The sequence below is a fragment of the Portunus trituberculatus genome, chromosome 31 (assembly GCF_017591435.1).
Source record: "Portunus trituberculatus isolate SZX2019 chromosome 31, ASM1759143v1, whole genome shotgun sequence".
NCBI classification, from domain to species: domain Eukaryota; kingdom Metazoa; phylum Arthropoda; class Malacostraca; order Decapoda; family Portunidae; genus Portunus; species Portunus trituberculatus.
The window spans coordinates 19,776,363-19,786,362 of record NC_059285.1 but is presented as its reverse complement, the minus strand read 5'-3'; the positions used below and the strand labels follow the sequence as shown (position 1 = coordinate 19,786,362).

At 42.4% G+C, this 10,000-nt stretch overlaps 1 protein-coding gene across 1 annotated transcript in view; it reads right to left on the bottom strand.

The window, feature by feature from the left end:
* LOC123511091 overlaps positions 1-10,000 on the bottom strand; it is a 23,725-nt gene that overhangs the window by 5,983 nt on the left and 7,742 nt on the right. Inside the window, 5 exon segments of the mRNA XM_045266705.1 lie at positions 2,539-2,651; positions 3,547-3,770; positions 4,802-4,946; positions 5,703-6,276; positions 6,600-7,814. Of these exon segments, the coding sequence (XP_045122640.1) occupies positions 2,539-2,651; positions 3,547-3,770; positions 4,802-4,946; positions 5,703-6,276; positions 6,600-7,814 (2,271 nt within the window).

The window sequence follows — 10,000 nt, the reverse complement described above, 5'->3', positions numbered from 1 at the left end:
TGAATTTTTCCTTCCTCTCTCTTTTTAATCGTACGTTGAGGATTTCAATCATACCACTCTTGTTATACCATTTGACTATACCATTTGAAGATGTGACGAGTCAATGGCAGAGATCTTCAAATGTCAGTATGTGTTGCATGTGGTAGGGTGTGTCTGCGTGGGATGTGTTTAGCCAGTGTTGTTTGTGTATAGAAGGTGTTGAATATGTCATAACACGTGTGGTATGTGTATATCAAGTGTAGGCCATACCATAGCAAGTATAGAATATGAAACAGAGAGCATAAGTCAAATAATAAGTTTGGAAATCATGTTAACAGTAGCAATCAGGCCACAATTAGTCTTCCCTTACTCTGAACACTACATACGACCGTACATCTCTCTCTCTCTCTCTCTCTCTCTCTCTCTCTCTCTCTCTCTCTCTGCTACACAAAACCCTACATCCAAGTATATTTTCTTCTTTGTACGTGACCATAGTGATCCTATGGCCGGCCGAGCACATAACCTAGGCTACAGACATGGAGTCAGCCAGTGACTCTCCAAGAACCTTGAACCTTGAGAGCCTCCGCACACATTATAATTATGTAATACTTGTACGTTCTCGCTGTATGTATGAAGTGGTTGGAGCACACACACACACACACACACACACACAGAGAGAGAGAGAGAGAGAGAGAGAGAGAGAGAGAGAGAGAGAGAGAGAGAGAGAGAGAGAGAGAGAAAGGAAAGAGGGAATACAGATACAGATAGACTGATAGATGGACAGATACAGATAGGTAGATAAATACTGTATGTAGATGGACAAACGTACAAATAGAAAAACATGCAGATAGACAGATAGACAGACAAACAGACAGACGGATATGTGGATAGATAGATAAATAGATAGATAGATAGGCAGACAAAGCCAGAGAGAAGAATAAAAGGAAAAGAGAAAGAGTCACTACAGGAAGAGACACTCAGATAACGTTTCCATCAATTTTTTAACCTTCTGACCTTTATATCAACAGTGTTCTTGAAACCTGACCATTGATATTAACGCAGCACACAACAGATTCTAGCTTGAGGGAACACACTGAACACAGAGGAAGGGAGGGTGTGTGGCGTGTTACAGTAGTACCTATAGCCTATAACCTTGACTAAATGCACGTACTCCAGAACAAACCTTGCTACGTAGCCTTCCCAAGACGCCAGATCAAGATCAAGGCGGTAAGCTGACGGGCGTGGGTGGGAAGGGGCAGCGCAATAAAGTGAAGGAAGGTTTGGACTCTTTCAACTGCCAGCAATATTTCTTACCTCATTTTGATAAAGTTTTATATGATGTAATACTATATCTATCTGTATATCTATGTATCTATCTAGTTATCTGAGACTGCCATCACCGGAAGGGACGAGTCAACGCAGTCAGAAATATAAGAAACACGAATAAATGGAGGAAAATTGTACGTTTGAGGACATAAAAAAAAAAAAATAAATAAATAAACATGATATTAAAAAGTTGAAACAGTTGTCAAATGATGAATTACACAGTTATATATAGTTCATAACATTGATTATGATAAATGTAAGCGAAAAAAATTATAAAAGATGATAAACCAAGAATTGTTTTCACATAGTTTATGGTAGGAAGAATTAAGACAAGCAAGATAATGAAAATAAAGAAGAGGCGATTTGTAGAATAGTAGTGATGCGTAAGTAACAACACTGATGATGATAATAATGACTCAGGAAGATAAAGGTCACGAACACTTTAGTTTTTCATGGAGTTATGATGAAGATAATGAATACGAATAAAATAATAATAATAATAATAAGAAGAAAAAAAAAAGAAAATAGCTTTGTTAAATAATAAGAAATAAAAGATGAAAAGAAAAAAAACAATAATATGACTATTATGATAAAGATGATAATAACAGTGAAGAAAAGCAATAAAAAACACACAATACGGCACTGGAAGAGGCTGTAAGCTAAAGTAGAGCATAAGTATAGGTTTGTGTAGGCTTAGAGACTGTTGTTGCCTTACTGTGTGAGGCGTGAGGCTGCGTGAAGGTAGCTGTATTAGATCAGAGAGAGAGAGAGAGAGAGAGAGAGAGAGAGAGAGAGAGAGAGAGAGAGAGAGAGAGAGAGAACAGTCGACGGGCGGACAAGTTGAGGATAAAGTAAATAAATGAATAACTAAATAACTAACTAAATAAATAAATAGGCAAATAATGAAATGAAAAAAATAACAAACAAGTAAATAAATAAATAAACAAATAAATAAAACAAGGGTAAAAGCAAAAGAAAGAGATAGATAAAGAATAATAATAGTGGTTGTGATAATGGTAATGATAATAATAATAATAATAATAATAATAATAATAATAATAATAATAATAATAATAATAATAATAATAATCCGTGACAAAGAAGAGAAATGGAAATCTAAACTAAAAATTATAATAAAAGATAAGATGTACTTCACCATTACCACCATCACTACTATTACCATCACCACCATTATCACCACCACCACCACCACCACCACCACCACTACCTTACCTTGAGGATGCCCCGGGCCAGGCGGGTGAGGGCGGCCACTCGGGGTCCCTGCGGCTCTCCCCCCTCCAGACCCTGCAGGGCCGCGCCGAGCTCCTCGTACACCTCGTCCAGCTCTGCGGAGGGGACGTGACTGGGTGAGTGAGTGAGTGAGTGAGTGAGTGATTGATTGGGAGAGTGAGTGAAATGATTGATTGGTTGAGTGAGTAAGTGAGTGAGTGAGTGAGTGAGTGAGTGAGTGAGTGAGTGAGTGAGTGAGTGAATGAATGAATGAATGAATGAATGAATGAATTAATTAATTAATGAATGAGTGAGCGAGTGAGCGAGCGAGTGACTGAGTGCGTGAGTGAGCAATTGATTAATTAATTGACCGACTGACTAACTGATTGACTGAATAAGTAAATGGTTCATTAGGTAAGTGTGACTGAGTAAGTGGCTGAGTGGCTGAGTGAGTGAGTGAGTGAGTGAATGAGTGAATGTGTGAGTGAGCGAGTGACTAAGTGACTGACTGGATGAGTGACTGACTGATAAGCTGCCTAACTAAATGACTTACCACCTGATTGACTGGTGTTATAAGATTTCCAAGGACGCTTTCATAATTATCTACCATTAAAGAAAAAAAAAACAAACACTAGAGAGAGAGAGAGAGAGAGAGAGAGAGAGAGCTACACATCTTAATTAAGGTGCATACGCGCGTTAGTAGGTGATTACAAGGGACGTGGGTAATGTGCTGCGAGTGACGAAGGGAGGGACACTGTGGCAGGCTTATTTTTCAATTTTCATTTAGCACCTGTGTAATAGCAGCGTCATTCTCGTCGTTTACTGAATTAATATTGCCGAGACTCAAAGGGAGGGAAAGAAAAAAGAAAAAAAGAAAAAAGGGAGAAACACATGGAATAGATCGCAAAAGAAAACAGTATGTGGAATATCATTATTATTTTTTTTCTTTTTGCAGCGACCTCAAAAGATGGTGATCGAGACTTTTGAATACACATGGATAGTTTTGCTCACCTGAAGTGTAATCGGAACTGAAAGAATAACGCGACGAACAAGTCCTTTCTCTTTTTCCTTTCCCTTCATCATCCTCATCTTCATCCTCTGAGCTGTCTTCTTCTTCCTCCTCCTCCTCTTCCTCTTCCTCCTCTTCCTCCTCCTGCCGCTGCTGCTCCTCTCGACTGAAGGAATGAGGAAGGTTCTGGTCCAGGACAAACCCAGCGGACTCCTGACGATTCATTCTAAGGGCGAGACAATGTGAAATAATGAATCAGTCCCTATTCATTCCAGTTGTGAAGTTGAAGTGAGTGAGTCATCAGTCACTCTATAGACAGGAGTCAGTGAACAGAACAGAGAAAGAAATAATGGGTTCAAGCTGGTTAAAGTAAAATAGAGAGATGGAATTGACTCTCGATCTGTGGTGGAATGAACTCAGTAATGAATTCATACCTCAGTTTGTGGTACCTTGGGTCATGCAATCAATTAATCAGTCAGTTGATTAGTCAGTCAATCAATCAACCGTTCCGTCATTTTAGTCAGTCCATCTCAGTTTAAAATGAGTCGGTCAGTCAATCAATTTACGACGCCTTATATCAGTTAGTTAGGCTGTCAATCAATCAACTAATGGCGCCTTCAGTCAATTGGTCTGTGAATCGATAAGTTTACGGTGTCTTAAATCAATCACTCTTAAAATCAATTTACGACGCCTTAAATCAGTCAGTCTGTCAATCAATCAGTTTATGGCACCTTAAATCAGTCAGTTTGTCAATCAATTAATTTACGACGCCTTAAATCAGTCAGTCTGTCAATCAATCAGTTTATAGCACCTTAAATCAGTCAGTCTGTCAATCAATCAGTTTATGGCACCTTGAATCAGTCAGTCTGTCAATCAATTAATTTACGACGCCTTAAATCAGTCAGTCTGTCAATCAATCAGTTTATGGCACCTTAAATCAGTCAGTCTGTCAATCAATCAGTTTATGGCACCTTAAATCCACTCAATTAATTTACGACGCCTTAAATCAGTCAGTCTGTCAATCAATCAGTTTATGCATCTTAAATCAGTCAGTCTGTCAATCAATCAGGAGACTCCTTAACTGGCAGTGGGTCAATCTTTTATTTTTTTTTCCAATTCTAAATCATGAGTGAAGACGCCCTAAATCTCTTAGTCTGTCAATCAGTCAATTTACAACACCTTAAATCAGTCAGTCTGTCGATCAATCAATTTACATCTTAAAATAGCCAGTCAGTCAGTCAACCAGTCACTCCTTACCTGTGTCTCCGAGGCAAGTCCTCTTGTGAGTCTGGACTAGGCTCCCGCGCCACAGCCTCCTTTAGCCTCTCAGCGAAGGAGGACTTGCGCGCTGATTTCTTGCCCCGCTTCCTGGACGGCCTTCTGGGGCGCGGCGAGGCGGGGGCTGCCGGAGAAGAACACGTAGCTACATTACTTCACTTCCTCTTTAGATTCGTGTATGACTGTAGCGTCTAAAAAGTACCGATTCTATTATTATCTGGATAAATATTTTTCTTCTTCCTCTTCCTGTTCATTCATCTTATACTCATTCATATTCCTTTTTTTTTCCTTTTCTCATTCTATCATTCCTCCTCTTCCTCCTCCTTCTCCGCTTTTATTTCCCTCCTCCCCCCCTCCTCCTTTTCTCCCTTTTGCTCTCTACAAGTCCTTACTCTTCCTTGATCTCTACCCCCGTCTGTCTTCTGCTCATTCGTCTTCTTTTATTTCTCCTCTCCCATCTCTTTCTCAGCTGTATTCTTCACTATCTCTATCTTATTCTTATTTTCTTCCTCTATTCCCTCTCCTCTTCTTCCTTTTTCATATCATTGCTCCTTCTCCTACTCACTTTCCACATTGTTTCTTCCATTCTCCTCCTTTGCTTCCTCTATCTCATTTTTACTCCACCTTCACTTCCTCTTGTTCCCTGTTATCATCTTCCTTTCAAATATGTTTTATCTTCTTCCTCCTGTATGTCTTTCCCTTACCACCACCACCATCAACACCTCCTCCTATTTCTTCTTTCTCAACCACCACTTCTTCCCCACCAACATGCCTTATTATAGACTGAGTAGATTAACACAAACAGCTTCACAGGAACCAAAAAATAATGACGTAATTTTATCTTTCTTAATCCTCCTCCTCCCAAGCCTTCTTCACGTACCTTCCTCCTCGTCCAAACTCTCGCAGGCGCTGTAGTAGGGGTCGTCCTCTGACATCTGAGGGCGACGCAGCGCTAAGGGGGAGAGGGGCGGCGAGCGAGGGTGAGATCTATTAAGAGGCGAGAGAGGAGGTGAGCGAGGGTGTGAGGCGCTGAGGGGAGACACTGGCGGCGTTCTTGGGTAAGTCTTGTTGGTCTTGCTCAGAGGGGAGAGTGGAGGTGACCGTGGGTGGGATGCACCGAGAGGGGAGACGATTGGACGGCCTTGTGTGAGTGTGGAGGGTTTGATTGGGGGAGGTTTACGTGCGGGAGGGGAAGACACAGCGCGCTGGTGTGGGGATGAGGGGTGTTGCTCTTCAGAGCATGAGTAATATTGAGATAGATTCCTTAGTCCTTCACTTCCAAGCATCTTTTTCCTTCTGTCCCCCACCTCTACTGTCTCACCCGCCCCCATCCCTGGTCTGTCCTCCCTGCCAAGCCTCCTCCTCCAGTCTCCGTCCTCTTGTCGCACTGTTGCTTCTGTCCCTCTCCCACGAGTCTCGTGTCGCAGAGGGCGGGGCGTGGGCGGCCGAGGAGCCTGTAGGGGAATTATGAGCAACAAGGATGAGACAGAGGAATTATTAGTATTTTACGTATTCATTAATTTTGTTCACAATAATACCATCATAATTCTGAAACAATTTGATCTGCGTCGCACCTGCAGTACTACTTTCAAGTCTAGTTAAAGTTAAACGGGTTTTCAAGTTCAAGTGACAGTTAAGCACGATTAAGTCATTATTAAAAGGAACAACACTCACTCTTGAACAGTCGTGGTGAGAGAAGACAAAGCGTTTCTGAATACGGGCGTAAGGGAAGGAGAGGAGAGCAAGTCAGGAACGCTGATAACTGCTGATAACTTACCTTCATTCTGCCGATTGTGCGAGGGTGGTCTGATGCTCTCTGCGCCGCCGCTTCCTCTTCTTTCTCCTTCTTTTCCTCCTCCTTTGCCGCCTCCTCCACCAGCTCGGGCCGCTCCTTCTCCAGGATCTGTATCGCTCGTAGAACGCGGTTCAGGAGCCTCGTCGTCTCGTCCTCCGCCTCGTCTTCCTCCTCCTCCTCTTCCGCGCCTTTCAACGACTCCCCAGTGCAGCGTGAACCTCTGGAGGTGTCCTGTGTAACATTAGCGTCAGTTTGACTAGGCGGTGGTGACCTGGGACTGCCGGGGTCACAGGAGGGGGGGAAGGCCTCCAGGCGCTTGGTGCGGGTCAGTCGTGGCTTGCGGGAGGCGCGTCGCATGGTACTCTGGGCCGTCACATAGCTGCTACCTGCTGAGTCCTGCTGCTGGAGGCCGCTGCTCTTCTCCCCTGCTGCTGTGGATGGTTCCGGCGCTGACTTCCTGCCGTCAGCCTTGCCCGGCTTGCGGGGTGGCGTCGCTGACTGTGTGTCTCTAATTAACCTCTGCTGCTGGAGCGCCGCCACTGCTGACCCCTGCTGATCTGTTTCCTTTTGAGTCACTTTTGGGCCATCTGCTCCCTGCTCACCCTCCTGCCTTCCTGCTGAGTCTGCCTCCGTTTTACTCTCCACAGCCGGGTCTTCTTTCCCCTTGCTCTTGGTCTTGCCTTTGCCCTTCCGCTTGTAGTACTTGAAGGATAGCCCCCTCTTGCTGCTGCTAGCGTCGCCTCTCGTCTCATTCTTGTCCCGAACCTCACTCTTGTCCCGCACCTCACTCTTGTCTCTTTGCTTCTCCTTGGCCTTGGCGTCCCCTCCCTTCCTCAGCATGCCCTTGATCTTCTGTGTGATGGATGTTTTCCGCCGCGCGTTGATCGGCGATTCCCTGGTGTCATAGAAGTGCTCACTCGCTGCTCTCGTCTCCACATCTCCTTGAGTCACCCCTTCTTTAGTCACGTGCTCCTCCGTTTTCTGTTCACTGTCTTTCATTTCCTTCTTTAGTTCCGGTTTCGCCTCGTCTTCTTTTGCTAACTTCTCTTCTTTGCTTCTCTTCTCTTCTTTATCATCCGTCGCCGGGATATGCTCAGCAGCCTCGACTTGCTTGGGCCGATTGGTGTCATGGGTCACCAGAGGAGAGTCCTGCGCTCTCAGCCTTGCAGGAAGAAAGGTGTTATAGGAGGTTGGTGTTTACAGGTTTATTTCAACATTGTTTGCGTGGGGAAATGATGGTGCTTCTATCAACTATAGCTAATTGTGTCTCTACTCAGGTTTATCCTTTCGCAGCTAATGTAAAAATAAACGGTGTTTGAATAAGAATGACTACTAAGACGATATTGATAGGCAAAAAAATATATATATATATATATATATATATATATATATATATATATATATATATATATATATATATATATATATATATATATATATATATATATATATATATATATATATATATATATATATATATATATATATACATATATATACATATATATATATATATATATATATATAAAAAAAAAGTGGACATGAACTTCCGATAGTACACTCTTGCAAGCTACTTGGGCTCCACATTAATTCAGATCTTACTTGGAACCATCATATCACTCACATCATCAGTAGAGCTAGCAGTCTCCTTTTATTCTATATCGAGCAAGACAATTTTCTTTTAGTCCAAATGTAATGTTCACATTATACTCATGGCATATAAGAACAGTCCTCGAATATGCTGCACCTGTGTGGCACCCAGGCCTCACGCAAGCGCAGCATAATTCACTTGAAAAACTTCAAAAGCGTTGCTTTAGAATTATACTGGGTGAGGGCTATCTTAACTACAACCATGCTTTGCAATTACTTGATACAGAATCATTATACAAGCGACGAGAAGCAGCAACAATAAAGTTTGGACAGGGTCTGCTCAGCACACCTGAGCTCAGAAATATTTTGCCACAGACCTTATATGATGTCCATGGTAGGAAACAAGGAGAGGTAGTCAACTCTTGCAGTCAATAAGGTGTAGGACCTCAAGATACCAGAAGTCTCCAATACCATATATTGTCTCTAAACTCAATGCCTTGTAAATACCTATGTACGTATTTTATCTTTATTTTAGTAACTTCTTGAACTTATTTTATCTTTCATGTAATTACCTAAATGGATAAGCACTTTTTTGTAAATCAAGACATGACGTTTTATAAATGACTTTGTAAAACTTTCTTAATAAATATACCATTAATTATTATTATTATTATTATTATCCTGAATAGGAAGATTCTCAAACATCTGTCACTTCACAATCTTCTGTCTGATCGCCAGTATGGCTTCCGTCAAGGTCGCTCTACTGGTGATCTTCTGGCTTTCCTTACTGAGTCTTGGTCATCCTCTTTTAGAGATTTCGGTGAAACTTTTGCTGTTGCGTTAGACATATCAAAAGCTTTTGATAGAGTCCTGCATAAAGCTTTGATTTCAAAACTGCCCTCCTACGGCTTCTATCCTTCTCTGTGCAACTTAATTTCAAGTTTCCTTTCCGACCGCTCTATTGCTGCTGTGGTAGACGGCTACTGTTCTTCTCCTAAACCTATTAATAGTGGTGTTCCTCAGGGTTCTGTCCTGTCACCCACTCTCTTTCTATTATTCATTAATGACCTTCTTAACCAAACTTCTTGCCCTATCCAATCCTACATCTTTCCACGTTCTTTCAGAGACGTCCAACCCTTCAGGAAATCAACAGATCACGCGGGGACGCCTGACTTCCGATCTTTCTAAGATTTCCGATTGTGGCAGAGAAAATCTAGTAGTTTTCAATGCCTCAAAAACTCAATTCCTCCATCTATCAACTCGACACAACCTTCCAGACAACTATCCCCTCTTCTTCAATGACACTCAACTGTCTCCCTCTTCCACAATGGATATCCTCGGTCTGTCCTTTGCTCATAATCTTAACTGGAAACTTCACATCTCATCTCTTGCTAAAACAGCTTCTATGAAGTTAGGTGTTCTGAGGCGTCTCCGCCAGTTTTTCTCGCCCCTCCAACTGCTTACTCTGTATAAGGGCCTTATCCGTCCCTGTATGGAGTACTCTTCGCATGTTTGGGGGTGTTCCAGTCACACAGCTTTGCTTGATAGGGTGGAATCGAAAGCTCTTCGTCTCATCAACTCCCTCCTCTGACTAACTGTCTTCAGTCTCTTTCTCACCGCCGAAATGTTGCATCCCTTTCTATATTTTATCGCTATTTTCATGGTAACTGTTCTACTGATCTTGCTAACTGCATGCCTCCCCTCCTCCTGCGGCCACGCTGCACAAGGCTTTCTTCTTCCTCTCATCCCTATTCTGTCCAACTCTCTAATGCAAGAGTTAGTACTCTCAATCA